General features: G+C 45.7%; 1 protein-coding gene across 5 annotated transcripts in view; it reads left to right on the forward strand.

Moving 5' to 3' along the window:
- The window catches only part of LOC110503387 (protocadherin Fat 3), a 332,354-nt gene that overhangs the window by 94,805 nt on the left and 211,661 nt on the right, over positions 1 to 25,888 (forward strand). For all 5 annotated transcript variants that reach the window (XM_090218842.1, XM_090218843.1, XM_090218845.1 and 2 more), the window contains exon 2: positions 12,373 to 15,711. In XM_090218842.1, coding sequence (XP_090074968.1) covers positions 12,393 to 15,711 — 3,319 coding nt within the window. In that variant the 5' untranslated portion in view covers positions 12,373 to 12,392. The remainder of the gene's footprint in view (positions 1 to 12,372; positions 15,712 to 25,888) is intronic.

A 25,888-nucleotide genomic window follows, 5' to 3' on the forward strand; every position in this document is an offset into this window, starting at 1 on the left:
GAGCTGGAATGTACCGCACCGGGCTGTGCACCCGCACTGGGGACACCGTGCGCTCCACAGCATAACACGGTGCCTGCCCGGTATCTCCAGCCCCCCGGTAACCACAGGAAGTTGGCTCAGGTCTCCTACCTGGCGTAGCCATACTCCCTGTTAGCCCCCCCCCAAGAAATTTTTGGGGCTGACTCCCGGGCTTCCATCCACGACGCCGCGCTGCCTCCTCATACCAGCGCCTCTCCGCTTTCGCCGCCTCCAGTTCTTCTTTGGGACGGCGATATTCTCCTGGCTGAGCCCAGGGTCCTCTTCCGTCTAATTCCTCCTCCCATGTCCATACCTCCTCGCGCTGCTCCTGCTGCTGCTTTTTCCGTTGCCCATTACCACACCGCTTGGTCCTGTTGTGGTGGGTGATTCTGTAACGGTTCTCTTGTTGTGAAGTAGAGGCGGACCAAAACGCAGCGTGGTGGTTGTTCATTGTATTTTAATGAAGACACTATACATGAACGAACTAACGAAAACAAGAAACGTGAGAACTCAAAACAGCCCGATCTGGTACAAAGACAGGAACAATCACCCACAAACACACAGTGAAACCCAGGCTACCTAAGTATGATTCTCAATCAGAGACAACTAATGACACCTGCCTCTGATTGAGAACCATACTAGGCCGAAAACATAGAACTGCCCCACAACATAGAAAAACAAACATAGACTGCCCACCCAACTCACGCCCTGACCATACTAAATAAATACAACACAAAGGAAATAGAGGTCAGAACGTGACAATGTAGATATTCCATTAACAAATCAGCCGTTTCCAGCTACAACAGTCATTTACAACATTAACAATGTCTACACTGTATTTCTGATCAATTTGATGTTATTATAATGAACAAAAATTTGCTTTTCTTTCAAAAACAAGGACATTTCTAAGTGACCCCAAACTTTTGAACGGTAGTGTATATAGAATGTAAATACTATATAGAATGTAAATACTATATGGACTGGTAAATTGAATATGCAGATCTGAGTTTGACACAGAGGCTGGTTCCGCATGTTAAGTAGATCCAACAGTGAAGTGGGTGGGACTGGGGTTGAATCCCAGTCACCAATCATATGGTGCCTGTGTGTTGTCTTGGCCAATAGTCAGTTGTGTTTTCTAAGCCAGTGGGCTGGTTGCATTTCCACAATTAAAAGCACAAAAGGAGAATTCTTTCACTAAGGGATCCGCGTGCTCTCACACTCACACCCAACAAATCAGAGCTGCCCCTCCCCACACAAACACACAAACACAAACACACACATACACACACAGACACACTGTTCTTACTCTGTACTGGGAGGGAGTATGGAACCATAGCCCCTCGTTCTCTTTCTCCCCCTCTCCCCCTCCCATCCCTGAGCAGAACTGTTCCCCCTCTCGCTTCCATTCTTCTCCCTTCCTCACCTCTCTCTCACTCTCTGCCCCCACCTCTGAGCTGAACTGTTCCTTCTATTTTCCTCCCTCTCCCTCCTTCCCTCTCCCTCTCTCATATCCCTCCCACCCCCCATCCTCCCCTCTCTCTCTGTGTCTCTCTGCTCTAGCCCTGAGTTCTGTAGCCCTGCCAGTCTCAGCATTGTTCCAGTGCACTCATTCCATCTCTTCTGTTCTCCCCCTCCTCTCTCTGCCACTCTCCCCCACTCCCTTGCAACTGCACACACTCCCCTCACCTCACCCCCTACCTCCCCTCCTCCCTGGCTCCCTCGTTTCCTCTCCTCCACTCTCTTATCTGAGAGAGAGATTGGCTGTGTTCTCTCTCTCTCTGTTCTCTCTCTCCAGACACATCACTGCAGGGCCAAATTAAAAGACTTGACACAAACCCAGTGAAGTGCTATTCCTGCTACTGCTACTGCCCCTACTGCTACTGGTACTGCCCCTACTGCTACTGCCCCTACTGCTACTGCTACTGCTACTGCCCCTACTGCTACTGCCCCTAGTGCTACTGCTACTGCTACTGCCCCTACTTCTACTGCTACTGGTACTTCTACTGCTACTGCTACTTCTACTGGTACTGCCCCTAGTGCTACTGCTACTTCTACTGCTACTGCTACTGCCCCTACTTCTACTGCTACTGCTACTGCCCCTAGTGCTACTGCTACTTCTACTGCTACTGCTACTGCCCCTACTTCTACTGCTACTGCTACTGCCCCTAGTGCTACTGCTACTTCTACTGCTACTTCCCCTAGTGCTACTGCTACTTCTACTGCTACTGCTACTGCCACTATTGATACTACTACTGCTACTGCTACTACTACTGCTTCTTCTACTTCTACTACTACTGCTTCTTCTACTTCTACTGCTACTGCTACTGCCCCTACTGCTACTTCTACTGCCCCTACTTCTACTGCTACTGCTACTACTCCTAGTGCTACTTCTACTGCTACTGCTACTGCTACTGCCCCTACTGCTACTACTACTGCTACTTCTACTGCTACTACTTCTACTGCTACTGCCACTATTGATACTACTACTGCTACTGCTACTTCTACTTCTACTGCTACTGCCACTATTGATACTACTACTGCTACTGCTACTACTACTGCTTCTTCTACTTCTACTGCTACTGCTTCTTCTACTTCTACTGCTACTGCTACTGCCACTATTGATACTACTACTGCTACTGCTACTACTACTGCTTCTTCTACTTCTACTGCTACTGCTTCTTCTACTTCTACTTCTACTGCTACTGCCACTATTGATACTACAACTGCTACTGCTACTTCTACTTCTACTGCTACTGCCACTATTGATACTACTACTGCTACTGCTACTACTACTGCTTCTTCTACTTCTACTGCTACTGCTTCTTCTACTTCTACTTCTACTGCTACTGCCACTATTGATACTACAACTGCTACTGCTACTTCTACTTCTACTGCTACTGCCACTATTGATACTACTACTGCTACTGCTACTTCTACTTCTACTGCTACTGCCACTATTGATACTACTACTGCTACTGCTACTACTACTGCTTCTTCTACTTCTACTGCTACTGCTTCTTCTACTTCTACTTCTACTGCTACTGCCACTATTGATACTACTACTGCTACTGCTACTTCTACTTCTACTGCTACTGCCACTATTGATACTACTACTGCTACTGCTACTTCTACTTCTACTGCTACTGCCACTATTGATACTACTACTGCTACTGCTACTACTACTGCTTCTTCTACTTCTACTGCTACTGCTTCTTCTACTTCTACTGCTACTGCTACTGCCACTATTGATACTACTACTGCTACTGCTACTACTACTGCTTCTTCTACTTCTACTGCTACTGCTTCTTCTACTTCTACTTCTACTGCTACTGCCACTATTGATACTACTACTGCTACTGCTACTACTACTGCTTCTTCTACTACTACTGCTTCTTCTACTTCTACTGCTACTGCTACTACTACTGCTTCTTCTACTTCTACTGCTACTGCTACTTCCACTACTGCTACTGCTGCTACTGCTGCTACCTCCCCTTCTGCTACTGCCCCTACTGCTACTGTTACTGCTGCTACTACTGCTGCTGCTGCTACTGCCCCTACTGCTACTGCCCCTACTGCTACTGCCCCTAATGCTACTGCTACTGCCCCTAATGCTACTGCTACTGCTGCTGCTACTGCCCCTAATGTAGGTTTTACAGAACTAATGCAAAGAGATGGGCTATAGGTGCACCTACCATAGGAGTCCCCTCGAAGCCTACCATTGACTATGTACATACCCAGTGTGCTACAGAGTTGCAGGAGTTGTGACCCATTTTTGTTGGTTATGTTGTCATAGTTGTGCCTAGGGGGGCATATGGAGAAGGGAATAGTTGTTCTCCCCCTCTAGGATGAAGAAGCTGTCATCGTTAAAGTATGGGGATATAGGTAGCACTCATAAGGACATTTTTCTCTGATTAGAACATTTCCATATTCATTTCTAGCCAGATGTAAAATGTTCCTGTTTTGACTCATTTAATAGTGTGGGTTAGGTGCGCTCTCTCTCCCTCTCTCCCTCTCCCCTCTCTCTCTCTCTCTCTCTCTCCCTGCAAGCCAGCACATCTCTCTCCCTTCATCTTGCTCCCTCTTGCCCCACCTTTCTGTGCCCTCAACCAACCCCCCTCACCACCTACCCTCCTCTCTCCCTGTCTTTGTATGGCGCCTTCCCTCCCTCTCTCTTCCTCTCTCTGTACTGCCCCCCCTCCTCCCCCCGCTCTCTTTCTCTCTCTGGCAGCTGTTAAGAATTCTTTCCCTCTCCTGTTTCATTCTTGAATTATTTTCCTGTCTCACTCTTTCTCATCTCTCTTCTTGGGATCTGTTTTTTTCCGCCATGGCAGAGACTCTGACACACTCCCCAAGGTTCCTGCATGCGACCCTGTCTGACTGTGTGTGTGTGTGTGTTGGGTGGGTGTGTGTGTGGGTGGGTAATGAGATTAAACTGAGTGGGCTGTGTGTGTGTAGTATGGCTCAGATTATCTTGCTATGTGGCTGCTGCCTGAGGTTCAGTCAGCCTCTCTCTCTCTCTCTCTCTCTCTCTCTCTCTCTCTCTCTCTCTCTCTCTCTCTCTCTCTCTCTCCCTTCCTTCATCTTTCCATCTCTTTTCCCTCCCCTCCTCTCGGTCTCTGTTCAAACAGTCTTTCCTATAATGATTTTAATAAAAAAATGTTACACTTTAGTCATTTATCAGACTCTCTTATCCAGAGCGATTTACAGTAGTGAATGGATACATTTTTTGTGCTTTTTCTTGAGTGTCAGCCAGGTTTGTCTCCTGTGTTGTCTCTGATGCTGAATATCTCTAACCCAAACACATTGCTTTGCTTTCCCTCCTGTGGCAACTGCCCTCCAGGGGAGGACAGCATGAGTCAAAGCACTTACCAGACCGCTGTGTGTGTGTGTGTGTGTGTGTGTGTGTGTGTGTGTGTGTGTGTGTGTGTGTGTGTGTGATTGTTTCTATCGATGTGTGTGTTATAATCGATGTGTGAACATGTTTTTGAATGTGTTATTGTTTCTATCAATGTGTGTGTGTGTGTGTGTGTGTGTGTGTGTGTGTGTGTGTGTGTGTGTTTGTGTTTGTGTGTGTTTGTGTGTGTAAAGTTCTCTACAGACTATGTGTCTGTGCTTGTGTAGGTGATAACAGATATCCTATGTAAGCCTATTGTGTAATGCATTTCCTGCTTCCCAAACTTTCTCTCTCTCTCTAGTGTTGGAGGGGTTGAGGGCTTTAGGATTAATGAATGGGGGTTTGAATGGGAGGCATCTCAGATATCCCCTCTGGCTGTGCTCAACACACTGGGCACTAGATAATCACTCAGTGAAGTGAACATGACGGATGCTAGCATGCCAACTGCCACTACTGCGACTAGCCAAACTGCTAAGTGTTTTTGCTAAAAATGTGAACTTTATCTCTCCTCTCCAAAGCAATATACTCCATAACTTGTAGCATACGTTGACTCGTAGCTTGGTGCTAACTAGCATCTAGCATTACATCAGAACGACAACCCACAGCATTGCCATAAACAAGCTAGGCTAACCGTTGTTAGTGCAGGACCACCCTTAGCGGCGTTGGCAGAAAGTGGGCATTTCTGGTTTTCAAGGATACAGTATATTCAAAGAAAGTTCAGTTTTCCCCAGCAGTTCACAGACAGTTGAAACGTAAGGAATTAGTTTCAGCTAGTTCTGACACATCAACCAAGGAAAAGGAGCTGTTAAATATTAACTTGGGTGTGCGAAAGGGCAGAGGAGCTGAGGGACAGGAGAAGGGGGGGGAGAGAGAGAGAGAGAGAGAGAGAGAGAGAGAGAGAGAGAGAGAGAGAGAGAGAGAGAGAGAGAGAGAGAGAGAGAGAGAGGCCAGTGGAGGGTCATGGGCCAGTGAAGGGACATGGACCAGTGGAGGGACATGGGCCAGTGGAGGGTCATGGGCCAGTGGAGGGTCATGGGCCAGTGGAGGGTCATGGGCCAGTGGAGGGTCATGGGCCAGTGGAGGGTCATGGGCCAGTGAAGGGACATGGGCCAGTGGAGGGTCATGGGCCAGTGGAGGGTCATGGGCCAGTGGAGGGTCATGGGCCAGTGGAGGGTCATGGGCCAGTGGAGGGTCGTGGGGCCAGTAGAGGGTCGTGGGCCAGTGGAGGGACATGGGCCAGTGGACGGTCGTGGGCCAGTGGAGGGTCGTGGGCCAGTGGAGGGTCGTGGGGGCAGCAGGGCAGAATGGGGGCTTGGTGTGAGTGTAGGGGAGAGGAGGGGTTGGAGAGATACGGGTGGGGGGGAGAAGGAGAGATGGACTGGATGATCTGAGACGGCCAGTAGGCTGTATGGATCCGTGCAGAGATTGGATGACTTAAAGTGTGAAGGGCAAAGACAATGATGATGATGAACATGACGAAGAAGGCACTCCTTCCTAGCTGAGTCGTGGTAATGTGGTGGTTGACTTGACAAATAGTAGGCATCTGATGAAGTCAGATGTGTGTGTGTCAGATCAATGACAGGTAGGTATGAGGTAGAGTATATGAGGTTGGGTCCCTGGAGAGAACAGATTCAGCTGGTCTCTGATGAGGAATACAGGTGGAGGAGGGACACTGATCCATTGTGTGTGAGGGGTGAGGGGGCTGAGACTGGTGACTCTATTGGGAAACCACATATCAGGTGACAGTTTTTCTTTATTGCATGTTTTTTGCCAGATCTTTTCCATACGGTGTCTGTCACGCCCTCCTCACACACACACACACACACACACACACACACATACGCGCACCTCAGCAAGCTGTATTGCATCTCAATCTTCTCACAGGGCAGATAACGTTAGCCTGAAAGGTTAGTCAGCAGTATGTGCAGGCCTGTAGCTGAGTCTTCTTTTATTTCTAGACTTGGTAAATGTACATCCTCCTATAAGTTGACTATTTTTGTATTGATTTGAATGTTCCTTGTGCAGTTGAGTTATGTGGTGCTATGTGGTGCTAAGGCATGTTACGATTCAGGGTTGTTTTAGAAAAATACATTGTTGAGCTTTGTGGAAGTTACCTGTGGTGCTGATGTTTAGGACGAGTGCATCTCTCTCTCTCTCACCTCACTCCCCTGCCTCCCCTCTCGCTCTCGCTCTCTCTCTCTCCCCCCTCTCTCTCCCTCCCCTCTCTCTCCCTTCCCTCTCTCACCTCCCTCCTCTCTTTCCCTCATCTCTCTCCTTCTCTCTTTCTTTCTCTCCTGTTTGTTCCAGTCTTGCCACACAGTGCGCTCCAAATAGAGAATGTTATAATTATCACAGAAGGACAGGGAGAACAATCAGAGAGTATTTTTTCAGAACAGGTTTTTGGCAGTGCTTTCACCAAGGACGCGTCTGGCCTGCTTCGCTCTCTCGCTGTCTCTCTCTCTCTTTCTCTCTGTGTGTGTGTGTGTGTGTGTAATGTTGATTCCTGTGGTGGAATGCGTTCTCTGCCTGCAGTGAGTTGCGGTTGTCTCTGTGTGTTTGTCTATTATCACACGGTGTGTGTGTGTGTGTGTATGTTTCCCTGTCTCGGTCACCGCTCCCCCGGCTTTGTCAGCACGTCAGCCGTAAAAACAGGCAGAGGAAAGTCTCCAGCTCCAGGGATTGTCGCTACACAATGAGCCTGAGAATTCACTTCATCTTCCCACAAAAAGCCTGACCACATCCCTCCCCGGTAGGTGTACATTATGGAGACAGATCTGTGCTAGGCTGCTGCGATGTCAGCTGTGTTGTGGGCTGTTCTGACCAAAGTCTCAGGGAGAAGAATAGGGAGTAGAGAGATATGGCTGATGTTTACCACAGACAAATACAGGGAATTAGCCTTTAATGAGACGCTAATGAGGAGCTATTTAGCTCTGGCAGTAAGTGGGCCTTCTCTGTAGATAATGTTTTTCTATGGTGATGTTCTGTTCTGCTCTCCTTCGTGTGCTGTGCTCATATATGAATAGAGACAGACACTGGAAAAATATACATTCACACACACATGCACGCACGCACGCGTGCGCATGCACACACGCACACACTCCACCTCCTGTCTTCCTCCCCTCTCTTATTCTCATCTTGCACACAGACACACAGACACACACACACACACACACACACACACACACACACACACACACACACACACACACACACACACACACACACACACACACACACACACACACACTGCAGATTTGATGCTGAGCTTAACATAAAGGGAAGTGTGCTCTCTGAGGCATGTACCTGTCATTGAGGGTATTGTAAGGTTAGGTAGACAGGCGATATGTAGTATCAGGTCTAGGACAAACAGTAGGAAACACACACACACACACACACACACACACACACACACACACATAAACACACAAATACATGCACACTGGCTAAACCAGGTCAGCCAAACTCCACTGTTACGTCCAGTTTTGTCCACTGGTATTACAATCAGTACACTCACTCACCATAACCTGACAGTTACCAGTGTACCAGGTTCAGTTTGAATACCATCTTCTGTTGCCTTAGGGCTCAACACAGACTCAACACAAAACACACGTATGCACGCACACACACACACAACCCGACACACACACAAAATAAGACACACACGATAACATGTTTAATCCAACGATGGGAAGCTGGAACAGGGATAGGGAAGGAACAAGTTTACCTGTGAACAGATTATCTGAGATAGCGAACGAGAAAAGGGGAGACGTTTAGTGGGTTTGGGGATATAGAGTGATAGGGGTTGCGTGTGTGTGGTGTGTGAATGTGTGTGTGTGGTGTGTGGATGTCTGTATGTGTGTTTGTGTGTTTGCTTGAGGGAGTCTCAGCAGGGTGCATGTGTGTGTGTGCATATTTAGGAGAGACTTCCAACAGGTGTGTGTGTGTGTGTGTTTGTGTGTGTGTGTGTGTGTGTGTGTGTGTGTGTGTGTGTGTGTGTGTGTGTGTGTGTGTGTGTGTGTGTGTGTGTGTGTGTGTGTGTGTGTGTGTGTGTGTGTGTGTGTGTGTGCTTGTTTGATTTATTTGATTTATTTATTTAATAGTTACCGTCAGATGCTGGACAGGTGTGTGTATGTAGCAGCATGAAGCTCAGTTTCCACTGTGACTTAAAATTAGGGCCAAATTCGAGCTGGTTCGAGGGAAACCTTGGCTTCCGCAGCCCAGTTTCACAACTGGTGCAAGCTTGAATAGAATCGAGGCTGGTGACACCGTTACTATGCAACCAGCAGCTGGTCACTGCTGGACGCTGACACAACGTTAAGCTAGCTCGTCTGGGCTTGTTTCTGGTAGCTAACACATGGACAAGCAGTACTGCAGTAGTCAGTCATGACACAAATTACCTCCATAGCTGATCCTTGCACTACAAAATAAAGTTTTATGAGAACAGTCAGCCCTTGATTGCTAGCTACCTAACATTAGCTAGAAAATCATAGTTGAAACAAGCTAGCTAGCTAATATGAGCTAGCAGGAATTTTAGCTGGCCAAGTCATATTGAAAGATAGCTATCTAGCTAGCTACATCATATCAAAGATGTTGTCTGGTTTGCTTGATTAGCTAGTTATCTAATAGCCAACTCCATGGCAAGCAAGGTAGGAATTAAACTAGCTAGCGAGCCGGTTATGCAAGCGACAACGCTAACCCTTTATCTACCTAGCTAATTATAGCAAGCTAAATACATGGGACACAAACAGTCCAGTGAATCGTAGAACGGTTTCAACACAAATCGTCAAGTGGATCGTAGAACGGTTTTAACAGAAACAGTCCAGCAGATCCTAGAACGGTCAAAACACAATCTCCTATTATAGCATTATGAAGCTGTGTCTCTCTCTTTCTCTCTCTCTCTTTCTCTCTCTCACTCTCTGTCTGTCACCTTATCTATTACAGGCCCCTCTTCTTCTCTCTCTCTCTCTTAGCACTCTCTCTCTCTCTCTCTCTCTCTTAGCACCCTCTCTCTCTCTCTCTCTCTCTCTCTCTCTCTCTCTCTCTCTCTCTCTCTCTCTCTCTCTCTCTCTCTCTCTCTCTCTCAGCACCCTCTCTCTCTCTCTCTCTCTCTCTGTCTCTCTCTCTCTCTCTCTCTTAGCACCCTCTCTCTCTCTCTCTCTCTCTCTCTCTCTCTGTCTCTCTCTCTCTCTCTCTCTCTCTCTCTGTCTCTCTGTCTCTCTCTCTCTCTCTCTCTCTCTCTCTCTCTCTCTTTCTCTCTCTCACTCTCTGTCTGTCACCTTATCTATTACAGGCCCCTCTTCTTCTCTCTCTCTCTCTTAGCACTCTCTCTCTCTCTGTCTCTCTCTTAGCACCCTCTCTCTCTCTCTCTCTCTCTCTCTCTCTCTCTCTCTGTCTCTCTCTCTCTCTCTCTCTCTCTCTCTCTCTCAGCACCCTCTCTCTCTCTCTCTCTCTCTCTGTCTCTCTCTCTCTCTCTCTCTTAGCACCCTCTCTCTCTCTCTCTGTCTCTCTCTCTCTCTCTCTCTCTCTCTCTCTCTCTCTTCCCACGCTCCATGTCTCTGCCTTTCACATTCTATTTCAGTCTTTAAACTCTCTGTGCTTCTCTCTCTCTCTCTCTCTCTCTCAGTCTCTGCATCTCAGATTGAAGGAGTGTTTGAACTGTCAGTTCTTCATGCAGTAGCCTCTTTATCATTGGGGATGTTCACCAATCTTTTCTGGGCTGTGCTGTATTAAAGGCATACCAACCAGCCTACAAAACACACAAACACAAAGACCCCTTGAATTTTTCCACATTTGTTACGTTACAGCCTTATTCTAAAATGGATTACATATATTTGTTTCCTCACACAATACCCCATAATGACAAAGTGAAAATGTATTAACATCTATTAACATTTATTAAAAATAAAAACGTATTCACACCCTTTGCCATGAGAATCGAAATTGACCTCAGGTGCATCCTGTTTCCATTGATCATCCTTTTGATGTTTTTTTTTTACATTTGCAAAAATATCAAAAAATCTGTTTTTGCTTTGTTATTATGGGGTATTGTGTGTAGATTGATGAGGAAAAAAACTATTTAATTAAATAAGGCTGTAATATAACAAAATGTTGAAAAAGTCAAGGGGTCTGAATACTTTCTGAATGCACCGTATGTCTTGCTATACCTGAGAGGACTTTTTGGGGACCAACAACCCTAACCCATTCCAAATCCTATTTTCCCTAAACCTTAACCCTTATCCTAACCCTAAACTTAACCCCTAACCGTAAACCTAACCACTAACCCCTAGTCCTAAAATAGCCTTTTTACATGTGAGGACTGGCCGAATGTCCTTACTTACCTGAATTTTTGTTGGTTTACTATTCTTGTGAGGACTTTTGGTACTACCAAGTATAGTAACACGTGTACACACACACACACACACACACACACACACACACACACACACACACACACACACACACACACACACACAGTCTTTGGTGGATTGTCATCTTTGTTCCCTAAATGGCTGATGGGTCTTATTTAAATGTAGGGTTTGGATGGTGGTTTTCATTGTTTCAGCTGAGGGGTTTGGCAACTGTTAAAAAGCAGATGTTTTTGTAGGTCAGAGGATTGTCGACAGACTCATAGTGCTGAGAGTGTTTTAATAGAAAGAGAGAGAGTGTGTGTGTGTGTTTTGTTTGTGTGTGGCAGTTCTCTTTCCCCAGCATGTTATTTATTATAAGTTCTCTCGGACATGTGAACTCCTCCCGTCCACCCTGCAGTCACCGAGGTGGAAAACGTCTAGTCATCATAACCCCAACTGCGGTTGCGCTCCTATCTCCACCAACATGGCATTTACCGGATCAGGGTTTCTCCCAGTTCCCCCATGATTGGAGCATATTTGTGGCCACTTATTCCAGAATAACTCCCTCTTTTTCTGACAGAAACTAAGCACAACAGCAGACCTATTTGACTCCCAGCTTGAGCCATATCTGGCCTGTTGTTTATGACAGATATATGACGTATTTTCTTGTAGTTCAGGAACAGTATGACGATAGAGTGATCTGTTTTTAGATTCAGCTTCCCTGCAGTCTAATAGTGGTATGTTTTTTTGGTGTGTTTTGGTGATGGTGCACTCCTCCTTCCACTAGCCATGCAATTATTTTGTTCCTTCCTTCTTGAACCAACCTCCTGGTTTTTCAAAAACGTGCAATTGAGTGTCAGTGTCCATAGAGTCCTCACACAATGATGTCATACCTCCTAAGGTTGCCTTGTTACTATGCATTCCTGTCATCTCCCTCCCCATCCAATCAATCTTTGCAATCAAATGGAAAATTAGTAACCTGTTAGGCCTAGAGGTCAAAGGTCAAGTTGTGGGATATGTGGCATGTATTTTGTGGTTGTAAATCCTTTCCTCCTTTGCCACAATCTCCCCTCTGCCCCGTGGCTAACATCTCTCTCCTTTCTTTTGTTGCAGGATGGAAGAGTGATGATGGGATGGATGTGAATATGGGCCAGTGGGCCTACACAGGCATGCGTGCCCCTCTCTTCTGCCTGGCCCTGTTGCTGCTGCTGCTCTCCCAGCCTGCCCCCTGCTGCTGCCAGGACAGCCAGGGTTCTCCCCAGGGCCCCGCCGACGGCCCTCGATTTCTCTTCACTCAGTCCGTCTATCATGCCACTGTCTACGAGAACTCGGCAGCGCGAACATACGCCAACAGTAAAGTTAAAATGGGCATCCACCTGGCCCAGCGGTCCTGGGAAATCCGCTACAGGATCACCTCCGGGGATGAAGAAGGCTTCTTTAAAGCAGAGGAGTACATGCTGGGAGATTTCTGCTTCTTACGCATAAGGACTAAAGGCGGCAACGCAGCCATCTTGAATCGAGAAATCCAGGACAGCTACTTACTGACAGTGAAAGCCTCCGTCAAAGGAGAGGTTCTGGAGACCTGGACCAAAGTAACTGTCCAGGTCCTGGACATGAATGACCTCCGACCTCTATTCTCACCCACCACATACTCAGTCACCATCGCAGAAAGCACCTCCCTCAGGACTAGCATAGCACAAGTTACAGCCACTGATGCGGACGTCGGCTCCAACGGGGAATTTTACTACTTCTTTAAGGAGAAAATGGAGCTGTTTGCCGTGCACCCAACTAGCGGTGTGGTCTCCCTCAGCGGGAAACTGAACATTGAGGAGCAGAACCGATACGACCTAGAAATCCAGGCGGTGGACCGCGGGATGAAGTTGTATGGCAATAACGGTGTGAGCAGTACGGCCAAGCTCTTTGTGCATGTAGAGCGTGTCAACGAGCATCTGCCAGTCATGAATGTGGTCACCCATGTCCCCTCGTGGTTGGACAAGGACCCTGTGTATGCAGTGGTCACTGTGGAAGACCTGGACGAGGGGTTAAATGGAGAGATTGAGTCCTTGTCTATAGTGGCCGGAGACCCTATGGAGCAGTTCACTCTGGAGAGGTCAGATGGCAATGAGTTCGCTATCAAGGCGTCTGACCAAGTTGACTGGGAGAACTTCCCTTATGGATATAACCTCACACTTCAGGCTAAGGACAAGGGTGCCCCGCAAAAGTTTTCTTCGGTCAGGGTTGTGCACATCATAGTGAAGAAACCACATGCTGTGGAAGTGAAATTTGAACAGGAGTCGTATGAAATTAGTCTCAATGAAATCTCACCCCCAGGCACGATCGTAAAGGTGGTGAAAATCACCCCTGAGCCAGACGATGCGGAATATATTCTGACACCCTCGACAGACTCCTCCTACTTCCGGATGAACACCCTAACGGGCGTGATCTCAACTGCTCGCTGGTTCACGGAGTGCACCAAGGATGTGTTTGACCTGGAAGTGGTGGAGGTGGACAGCGAGCTGGGGGTCAAAGTTCGGGTCTCCATCGAGGACGCGAACGACAACACCCCAACATTCACTCAGCTTTCGTACGAGGTGTTCGTCAATGAGAGCGTTCCCGTGGGATGGACCGTGCTGGCGGTGTCCGCAGTGGATGGTGATAGCGGGGAGAATGGATACATAACATACAGCATAGCCAGCCTTCAGCCCCTGCCCTTCAAAATCAACCAGTTCTCTGGCATCCTCACCACCACACAGGAGCTGGACTTTGAGTCCTCGTCTGAGAGCTACGTGTTTGTGCTCAGGGCCTCTGACTGGGGTTCCCCCTACAGACGAGAGAGTGAAGTCAACGTAACTGTCCATCTGGAGAATGTGAACGACAACCAACCCTTATTCGAGAAGGTGGCGTGCCAGGGACTAGTCTCTCGGGACTTCCCCATCAATGAGGTAATCACCACCATGTCTGCCATCGACATAGACGAGCTAGAGCTGGTGAAGTACAAGATCCTGGAAGGGAATGAGAGGGGTTTCTTTGACCTGAACCCTGACTCGGGGGTCCTAACCCTACGGAGGTCCCTCTCCACTGCCAGTCCAAAAAATGGAATCTTCAGTTTGAAAATAACCGCCACAGATGGAGAGAACTTCTCCGACCCGATGTTCGTTAACATCTCTATTGTTCATGGAAAATCTTTCCCCAAGAGCTTCAACTGTAGGGAGACCAGAGTCGCCCAAAAGTTAGCTGAGAAATTACTAAATAAGTCCAAAGCTAGAACCAAGCCCAAGATCGAGGAAGGGTTCATTGACCTTTTCTCCGTCAACAGACAGACACCTCAGTTTGATAAGTCCTTTCCCACAGACATATCAGTGCACGAAGACCTAAAGGTCGGGTCCAGTGTCTTCAAGGTCAACGCCTATGACGGTGACACAGGTTTTAACGGTCAGATGTTGTATGCCATCTCAGATGGAAACACAGACAGCTGTTTCACCATCGACATGGAGAGTGGGCTGATCAGCGTCTTCTTGCCCATGGACAGAGAGAAAAGAGACAGATACCTCCTCAACATCACTATCTACGACCTGGGCCTGCCACAGAAAACCGCTTGGCGTCTGCTCACCGTCTACGTAGAAGATGCCAATGACAATGCACCTCAGTTCCTGCAGGAGGGAGGCTATAGAACCTTCATTCCCGAAAACACAGCCATCGGCACCGATGTCATTCAGGTTGAGGCCACTGATAAAGACTTGGGGCCTAATGGAGAGATTGTCTACTCCGTCCTGACCAGCACCACCCAGTTTGGCATCAACAGCTCCAACGGGATTGTGTACGTTGCCGGGCAGCTGGACAGGGAGTTCGTCTCCACCTTCAACTTGAAGATTGAGGCTCGTGACCGTGCAGAGAAAGGGAACCAGATGTTTTCAGTCACCACTCTGAAGATCTCTCTAGAGGACGTTAATGACTGCCCCCCAGCATTCATCCCCAGTGTCTACAACACCCGGGCCCTGGAGGATCTACCAGTGGGAACCGTGGTAGCCTGGCTCGAGACCCAGGACCCAGACCTTGGCCTGGGTGGCCAGGTTAGATACTCCCTGGCCAATGACTACAACGGGAAGTTCGAGGTGGACAAGGCCAGCGGGGCCATCCGTCTGACCAAGGAGCTGGACTACGAGACGCAACAGTTCTACAACCTCACGGTGAGAGCCAAGGATAAAGGGAGACCTGTCTCTCTCCTGTCTGTCACCTTCGTGGAACTAGAGGTGGTAGATGTAAACGAGAACCTCTACACTCCCTACTTCTCCCACTTCGCCCTTACGGGATCAGTGAAGGAGAGCGCCCGCATTGGGACCACCGTCCTCCAAGTCACGGCCCGGGATGACGATGATGGTAGAGATGGGGAAATCCAGTACTCTATCCGGGACGGGAGTGGACTGGGTCGATTCGCCATCGACGAAGAGACGGGTAAGTGCAGATTGCCTTAAAAAACCTGCTGTTGCATGTAATATTACAGTTTAGATTAGTCTTGATAGTTTATTCTCTGGATTTATAGGCATTAACAATTGAACATAAAACAGATTAAAATTATGCGTTGTTTAGATATGTTAGATTTAATGTTGTGGTGCTAGAGCTACAATATCCCCTTTTACTGACTAATGCTGTGTGTGAGCCATGTGTGTTTAATGATGCTGGACCTTATAAATCCCATCTTGGCTGTGTGTGTGCGAGATGAGAGAGAGACATGCTCCGGAGGCCAGTCCAGAGGCTGACAAAGAATCTAATTGTGGAGCGGCTGCCGCATTTTGGGCTGGGGTGTTCTTAAGAAGGTTTGGAGCTGTGATTTATAAGCTTTAGCTCCAGTCTGGGAGATTGAATTACCACACTGATCTCTTTATTTACATTTAGTGCAGTTGTCATGTCATTTTCGCCTGACCCAGACGTTTGGCTTCTCTCTGCCTTCTCTACCTAAACCGCCTGCCCCTCCTCTTCTACTCATCTCCCACTCTGGGCTGGAGCTCCGCCAGACCGTCCTGGGAAGCTTGACAGGTCCTTTGTGACATTCTGCTCCGAGGTATTCTAGGATTTTCCTGATTCTATTTATTTAATGGCGGTTCGTGCCCGGCCGTGCGATCTGTTCACTAGGAAGACAAGGAGGGGCAGAGTAGACCGGTTCATTTCCTATCTGAAGGGAGAGGAGGCGGCGGAGTGCCAAGAGGGAGGATTAGGGTTATTATGACCTTGGCCCACGGTGTGTGTTCTACCTTGTGTCCCTCCGCCCCACACACACACTATATAAATCCTACATGAATTATGGCCCAAGAGCAGTTTCCACTTAAAATGGGAAGGGCTTGGAGGAGAGGGAACGGGGGAGCAGGGGGATAAGAGAGGAGGAGAAGTGGGAGAAGAAACAGGAGATAGATTTTGAACAGCATCACCTCCGTGTCTGACGGAACGGTAAATTATCTTGATGGTTTCAAATTGCCTTTAGATCCCCAGCAAATGGTGCTCCGGGCCCAAGTAATCCTTCATCACACTCTAGGATCGTGTTGTGGAATGAGAATAAGAAAACAGGAGAGAGAGAGAGACAGCCACTCCAACCGACTCCTCCTTTAGTATTTCATGCAATTTAGCTGGAAACTGAAAATGCCCAAAAGTGGTCCTCAAGCTCAGTCGGAGTCTATAGCCAAGGCCTAGTTGTCTTTTAACTGTTTTGGTTTTAGGGAGGAGTAGCCTAGCTCAGCATGTTTATCAGTCTGACTCCTTTCTTGTCCTTCAGAGAAACGCTCATAAACTCATCCATTAAACTACTGCAGTTTCATAACTTCTACTGTTTCTGCTCATGGCAACAATATTAGTTTGAAGCTATTGATAATAAATGCCTCAGTGTGCAGCTGCCGGCTCATGTTTTGCAGTTTGGTCTCAGCTGAATCGCATTCGGGAATCGTCCCCAGACTTTTCTTCCGACACATTGTTGCTGTTGGCTTCCGGGTTAAGCGGGTGGGTGTTAAGAAGCGTGGGTTGGTGGGTCGCATGACTCAACCTTCGCCTCCCGAGACTGTTGGGGAGTTGCATTGATGAGACAAAATCCAAATTGGGGCGATAAATGGGGTAAAATAAAAATATAATAATACATCTCTATGTATAATGTATACCAAACACATAACATTGATTTAGAAGTTGAACAATCCATACAGCTCTATGCATAAGGACTACTTTTAACAATTTCCACCGAAACATGTACACAAAGTAATTTAATGGAGAACCGTACAGATGCAAACTTTGGTAATGGAATCACGTTTTCCAGAACTATATAAATAACTGCTCAGAATTAATATTCAAAGATGTCTGCAGAAAGAATGGGGTGTCAGTTATGATGACACCTTGAGTTTGAAAGGAAACAACTGGGTTATTGAAATACAGTAAGTCTAGTGGATTTATACACAGTTACAGAATTACCATATGAAGTTACATCATGAGTCCATGAGCTGTACTACACAGCAATGCATTATTCTGCTATAAAGAGGAGGAAGGGAAGCGCTACTAAGGTACACAATAGTACATTTTGGTAGATAGAAGGTGCTCTTTGGTAAAAGGGGTACATTGGTCATCAAAAAGAAAGGAGGACCAGGGCACTCTTCATATAATTGATTAAAATGCCTTTATTAGTATGGCATGTTCAATGGAAACAAAGTGTTTTCAAACCGAAGCGTTTCTGCTGCAGGGCCTTCGTCAGGGAGTACAAAAAAAAAGAATACAATGTCCTCTTTTGAACAGCTTTTCAATGAACATTATTCTGGATATGCGTTCCGTGTTTACCATGGCGCCACGAGGTCGCCTAGGCAGAGAGCTCCTGTAAATGTGTTAATATTTTATTGTTTTAATGTTTTTTGCTTGCATTTTTTTTAGAGACGTTCTAGCTTAATAAATACTGATACTGACACTGAGTGTACAAAACATTAAGAACACCTGCTCTTTCCATGACATAGACTCACCAGGTGAATCCAGGTAAAAGATATGATCCCTTATTGATGTCACTTGTTAAAGCCACTTCAATCAGTGTAGATGAAGGTGACAGGTTAAAGAAGGATTTTTAAGCCTTGAGACAATTGAGACATGGATTGTGTCTGTGTGCCAGTTAGAGGGTGAATGGGTAAGACAAAATATTTAAGTGCCTTTGAACGGGGTATGGTAGTAAAGTGGGCTCCAAAATTACTGGCACCCCCTGACTGGCAATGCACAAACAATGCTTAAACAAATATAAACAATATAATTATAAAGATAAACTCAAAATACCAACATGTGAGAAATACTGTACTTTATTAATGTTTCAATGGAACCAACCAAAATCATTCAATTATTTAATACAACATTAATTTAACCAAAATCAAGGTTTCATAATTATTTGCACTCCTCATTTAGTACTTAGTGCAACCACCTATGGCAAGGATAACAGCATGGAGTCTTTTCCTGTATTGTTTGACAAGGTTAAGAAACACATTTGGAGGGATTTTGGACCATTCCTCTATGCAGATCCTTTCAAGATCCTTCACATTCTTGGGTTTGCACTTATCAACTGCCCTCTTCCACTCAGCCCACAGGTTTTTGATTGGATTGAGGTCCAGCGACTGAGATGGCCATGGCAGAACATTGATTTTGTTGTCACAGAACCCTTTCTGTGTGGATCTTGAGGTATGTTTTGGGTCATTGTCTTGTTGGAAAGTCCACCTACGGCCATGTCCCAGCCTTCTGATAGAGGCAACCAGATTGTCAGCCAAAATTGCCTGATACTTGGTAGAATTCTTTTTTTTTTTTTTCATTTTTTTTTTTGAAACTGTAGATGGCACAGGCTATGACATCACAGAGGCTTGTTATAGTTTTGACTGGATTTCACTCTCCAAGGTGGAACTAACCCAAAAATTGATGTGTAGTGAGTCTCTGGCCTGAGAACAGTTTAAAAAAAAGATATATATATTTCACCTTTATTTAACCAGGTAGGCTAGTTGAGAACAAGTTCTCATTTACAACTGCGACCTGGCCATGATAAAGCAAAGCAGTTCGACCCATACAACAACACAGAGTTACACATGGAATAAACAAACATATAGTCAATAATACAGTAGAAAAAGTCTATATACAGTTTGTGCAAATGTGGTAAGATAAGGGAGGTAAGGCATTAAATAGGCCATGGTGGTGAAGTAATTACAATATACCAATTAAACACTGGAGTGATAGATGTGCAGAAGATGAATGTGGAAGTAGAGATACTGGGTTGCAAAAGAGGAAGATAAATAAATAAATACAGTATGGGGATGAGGTAGTTGGATGGGTTATTAACAGATGTGCTGACAATGGTGCTTAAAGCTAGTGAGGGAGATATGAGTCTCCAGCTTCAGTGATTTTTGCAGTTTGTTCCAGTCATTGGCAGCAGAGAACTGGAAGGAAAGGCGGCCAAAGGAGGAATTGGATTTGGGGGTGACCAGTGAGATATACCTGCTGGAGCGCGTGCTACGGGTGGGTGCTGCTATGGTGACCAGTGAGCTGAGATAAGGCGGGACTTTACCTAGCAGAGACTTGTAGATGACCTGGAGCCAGTGGGTTTGGCGACGAGTATGAAGCGAGGGCCAGCCAACGAGAGCGTACAGGTTGCAGTGGTAGATGGTATATGGGGCTTTGGTAACAAAACGGATGGCACTGTGATAGACTGCATCCAATTTGTTGAGTAGAGTGTTGGAGGCTATTTTGTAGATGACATTGCCGAAGTCGAGGATTGGTAGGGATGGTCAGTTTTATGAGGGTATGTTTGGCAGCATGAGTGAAGGATGCTTTGTTGCGAAATAGGAAGCAAATTCTAGATTTAATTTTGGATTGGAGATGCTTAATGTGAGTCTGGAAGGAGAGTTTACAGTCTAGCCACACACCTAGGTATTTGTAGTTGTCCACATATTCTAAGTTAGAACCATCCAGAGTAGTGATGCTAGTCGGTGAGATTGAGGGCATCAAGCTTAGATTGTAGAATGGCCGGGGTGTTAAGCATGTCCCAGTTTAGGTCACCTAGCAGCACGAGCTCTGAAGATAGATGGTGGGCAATCAATTCACATATGATGTCCAGGGCACAGCTGGGGGCAGAGGATGGTCTATAGCAAGCGGCAACGGTGAAAGACCTGTTTATGGAAAGGTGGATTTTTAAAAGTAGAAGCTCGAATTGTTTGGGTACAGACCTGGATAGTAAGACAGAACTCTGCAGGCTATCTTTGCAGTAGATTGCAACTCCGCCCCCTTTGGCAGTTCTATCTTGTCGGAAAATGTTGTAGTTAGGGATGGAAATTTCAGGGTTTTTGGTGGTTTTCCTAAACCAGGATTCAGACACGGCTCGGACAGAGTGGCAGAGTTTGCTAAAGCAGTGAATAAAACAAATTTAGGGAGGAGGCTTCTAATGTTAACATGCATGAAACCAAGGCTTTTACAGTCACAGAAGTCAACAAATGAGAGCACCTGTGGAATGGGAGTGCAGTTAGGCACTGCAGGGCCTGGATTAACCTTTACATCACCAGAGGAACAGAGTAGGATAAGGGTACGGCTAAAGGCTATCAGAACTGATTGTCTAGTTCGTTCAGAACAGAGAGTAAAACTGAGCAGGTTTCTGGGCACGATAGAATAGATTCATTGCTTACTGTACAGACAAATGTATGGTAGGATGTGAATACATTGGAGGTAAACCTAGGCATTGTGTGATGATTTGAGAGATATTGTCTCTAGAAACATTTAAACCAGTTGATATCACCGCATGCGTGGGAGGTGGAACTAAAGGGTTGACTAAGCCATATTGAGCAGGGCTAGAGGCTCTACAGTGAATTAAGACAATAATCACTAACCAGAACAGCAATGGACAAGGCATATTGACATTAGGGAGAGGCATGTGTAGCCGAGTGATCATAGGAGTCCAGTGAGTAGTTAGGCTAGCTGGAGACACGCCGATTCAGACACCTAGCAGGCCGGGGCTAGCAAGCTAGCAGAAGGGCCTTAGAGGGACTTTGTGACAGATGATAGCCTCCTCGTGCAGTTACGTTGATTAGACCAGTCGTGAAGGAGTAGTAGGGTTTCGTGTAGCAAAGGGGTTAAGTCCAATTGGCAAAATAGGTATAGTGGCCCAAGAAATTGGCCGGTGGACCTATTCAGCTAACAGTCCGATATGCTATAGACAGCTAGCGGGCCACAGGTAGCAGGCTAGCAGATGGGCATTCAGGAGACGTCGCGATGGAGGGACCTGTTGCAGAAAGAACCCTCGGGCAGATTGCGTCGGTAGAGCCAGTCGTGAAGGAGCTCTGTACCTGCAGTAAAAGGGGTCTGGACCAATTTCAAAAATAGGTATTGTAGAGTGGCTGATGGACCTCTTCAACTAGCCGGGAGATGGGCCTAGCATGGGCTAGCTCCAGGCTAATTGGTGCTTGCTTCGAGACAGACGTTAGCCGGGAGTAGCCACTCGTATTGCAGCTAGATAGCTGCGATGATCCAGGTGAAAAAGGTTCAGAGCTTGCGATAGGAAGCCGCGGATATGGAGAGAAAATATGTCCGGTGTACTCTGGTTTGAATCGCGTTGTGCAAATTGGCGAGAGTTTTCCGAGCTAAAGGTTAGCTGATGACCGCAAGCGGTGGTTAGCTGACTACTAGCTAGTAGCAGGTTAGCTGGCTAGCTTCTGTTGGGGATTCTGGTTCCGAGGTAAATAAAAATACTTTGGAAAAAACAGATCCACACCACATTGGGTGAGGCAGGTTGCAGGAGAGTATTTTGAAGTTGAGGTTTAGAAAAATATAAAAAAGGATATGCTAAGAAAAATATATAAAAATATATATACATGGGACACGACAGGACGAGGACAAAGACGTCTGACTGCTACGCCGTCTTGGCAGAGGAGAGTGCTGAGCGAGGAGAGTGAAGGCTCTTGACTGACTTTCAAGGGACTATTGTAGGCTTGGCCTATGTGCAGCCTGCCGTAGTTGTAATGTATTGTATTGTACTCTACTGTGCTCTGCTCACTGTTCTGTACTGTTCTCTACTCACTGTACTGTTCTGTTCTGTACTGTACTCTACTCACTGTACTGTTCTGTTCTGTACTGTACTCTACTCACTGTACTGTTCTGTTCTGTACTGTACTCTACTCACTGTACTGTTCTCTACTGTACTCTACTCACTGTACTGTTCTGTACTGTACTCTACTCACTGTGCTGTTCTGTACTGTACTGTACTCACTGTACTGTACTCTACTCACTGTTCTGTACTGTACTGTAATCTACTCACTGTACTGTTCTGTACTGTTCTGTACTGTACTCTACTCACTGTACTGTTCTGTACTGTTCTGTACTGTACTCTACTCACTGTACTGTTATGTACTGTACTGTACTCACTGTACTGTACTCTACTCACTGTTCTGTACTGTACTGTACTCTACTCACTGTACTGTACTGTACTCTACTCACTGTACTGTTCTGTACTGTTCTGTACTGTACTCTACTCACTGTACTGTTCTGTACTGTTCTGTACTGTACTCTACTCACTGTACTGTTCTGTACTGTACTCTACTCACTGTACTGTTCTGTACTGTTCTGTACTGTACTCTACTCACTGTACTGTTCTGTACTGTTCTGTACTGTCCTCTACTCACTCTACTGTTCTGTACTGTTCTGTACTGTACTCTACTCACTGTACTGTTCTGTACTGTACTCTACTCACTGTACTGTACTCTACTCACTGTTCTGTACTTTACTGTACTCTACTCACTGTACTGTACTGTACTGTACTCACTGTACTGTACTCTACTCACTGTTCTGTACTGTACTGTACTCTACTCACTGTACTGTACTGTACTCTACTCACTGTACTGTTCTGTACTGTTCTGTACTGTACTCTACTCACTGTACTGTTCTGTACTGTTCTGTACTGTACTCTACTCACTGTACTGTTCTGTACTGTACTCTACTCACTGTACTGTTCTGTACTGTTCTGTACTGTACTCTACACACTGTACTGTTCTGTACTGTTCTGTACTGTCCTCTACTCACTCTACTGTTCTGTACTGTTCTGTACTGTACTCTACTCACTGTTCTGTTCTGTACTGTACTGTACTCACTGTACTGTACTCTTCTCACTGTACTGTTCTGTACTGTACTGTACTCACTGTACTGTTTTGTACTGTACTCTACTCAATGTACTGTTCTGTACTGTACTGTACTCACTGTACTGTTCTGTACTGTACTCTACTCTACTCTACTCACTGTGCTGTTCAGTACTGTACTGTACTGTACTGTACTGTTCTGTACTGTACTCTACTCACTGTACTGTTCTGTTCTGTTCTGTTCTGTACTGTACTCTACTCACTGTTCTGTACTGTTCTGCTCTGTACTCTACTCACGGTACTGTTCTGCTCTGTACTCTACTCACTGTACTGTACTGTGCTGTACTGTACTGTACTGTACTGTACTGTACTGTACTGTACTCACTCTACTGTTCTGTACTGTACTCTACTCACTCTGCTGTTCTGTACTGTACTCTACTCACTCTGCTGTTCTGTACTGTACTCAACTCACTGTACTAGAGGTCGACTGATTAATTGAAATGGCCGATTTCAAGTTTTTCTAACAATCAGAAATTTGGAAACCGATTTGGCCGATTTTTCAACAAAAAAATGACACCTTTATTTAATCTTTATTTCACGAGGAAAGTTAGTTAAGATCACATTCTTATTTTCAATGACGGCCTAGGAACGGTGGGTTAACTGCCTCGTTCAGGGGCAGAACGACAGATTTTTACCTTGTCAGCTCGGGGGATTCAATCTTGCAACCTTACAGTTAACTAGTCCAACTCTCTAACCACCTGATTACATTACACTCCACGAGGAGCCTGCCTGTTACGTGAATGCAGTAAGCCAAGGTAAGTTGCTAGCTAGCATTAAACTTATCTTATAAAAAACAATCAATCAATCATAATCACTAGTTAACTACACATGGTTGATGATATTACTAGTTTATCTAGCGTGTCCTGCGTTGCATATAATTGATGCGGTGCGTATCGTTGCTCCAACGTGTACCTATGCAACCGTTTGGGCCGCCTAATTTGCCAGAATTTTATGTAATTATGACACAACATTGAAGGTTGTGCAATGTAACAGGAATATTAGATAATATACGGAACAGTTCCGTATTTCACTGAAAGAATAAACGTCTTGTTTTCGAGATGATAGTTTCCGGATCCGACCATATTAATGACCTAGGGCTCGTATTTCTGTGTGTTATTATGTTATAACTAAGTCTATGATTTGATAGAGCAGTCTGACTGAGCGATGGTAGGCAGCAGCAGGCTCGTAAGCATTCATTCAAACAGCACTGTCGTGCGTTTTGCCAGCAGCTCATCCCTGTGCTTTAAGCGTTGCGCTGTTTATGACTTCAAGCCCATCAACTCCCGAGATTAGGCTGGTGTAACCAAAGTGAAATAGCTAGCTAGTTAGCGTGGTGCGTGCTAATAGTGTTTCAAACGTCACTCGCTCTGAGACTTGGAGTGGTTGTTCCCCTTACTCTGCATGGGTAATGCTGCTTCGAGGGTGGCTGTTGTCGTTGTGTTCCTGGCTCGATCCCAGGTAGGAGCGAGGAGAGGGACGGAAGCTGTACTGTTACACTGGCAATACTAAAGTGCCTATAAGAACATCCAATAGTCAAAGGTTTTTATTTTATTTATTTATTTTTTATTTTATTTTTTTACCTTTATTTAACTAAGCAAGTCAGTTAAGAACAAATTCTTATTTTCAATGACGGCCTAGGAACAGTGGGTTAACTGCCTGTTCAGGGGCAGAACGACAGATTTGTACCTTGTCAGCTCTGGGATTTTGAACTTGCAACCTTCCGGTTACTAGTCCAATGCGCTAACCACTAGGCTACCCTGCCGCCCCCAGGTTAATGAAATACAAATGGTATAGAGAGAAATAGCCCTATAATTCCTATAATAACTACAACCTAAAACTTCTTACCTGGGAATATTGAAGACTCATGTTGAAAGGAACCACCAGCTTTCATATGTTCTCATGTTCTGAGCAAGGAACTTAAACGTTAGCTTTCTTACATGGCACATATTGCACTTTTACTTTCTTCTCCAACACTTTGTTTTTGCATCTTTTAAACCAAATTGAACATGTTTCATTATTTACTTGAGGCTAAATTGATTTTATTGGTGTATTATATTATGTTAAAATAAGTGTTCATTCAGTATTGTTGTAATTGTCAGTATATATAAAACGGCCAATTAATCGGTATCGGCTTTTTTGGTCCTCCAATAATCGGTATCTGCGTTGAATAATCATAATCGGTCGACCTCTACACTTTACTGTTCTGTACTATACTGTACTCTACCTACTGTTCTGTACTGTACTGTATTCTACTCACTGTACTGTGTTCTACTGTACTGTACTGTACTGTTCTGTACTAGCAGGAGACACTATGAGCTGAACATAACAGTCAGTAGAAGAGAGGACAGTAACAGGAGACACTATGAGCTGAACATAACAGGATACACTATGAGCTGAACATAACAGTCAGTAGAAGGGAGGACAGTAACATGAGACACTATGAGCTGAACATAACAGGATACACTATGAGC

This window comes from Oncorhynchus mykiss, chromosome 24, assembly GCF_057628025.1.
Source record: "Oncorhynchus mykiss isolate SJ-2025 chromosome 24, ASM5762802v1, whole genome shotgun sequence".
In the NCBI taxonomy this organism is placed as follows: domain Eukaryota; kingdom Metazoa; phylum Chordata; class Actinopteri; order Salmoniformes; family Salmonidae; genus Oncorhynchus; species Oncorhynchus mykiss.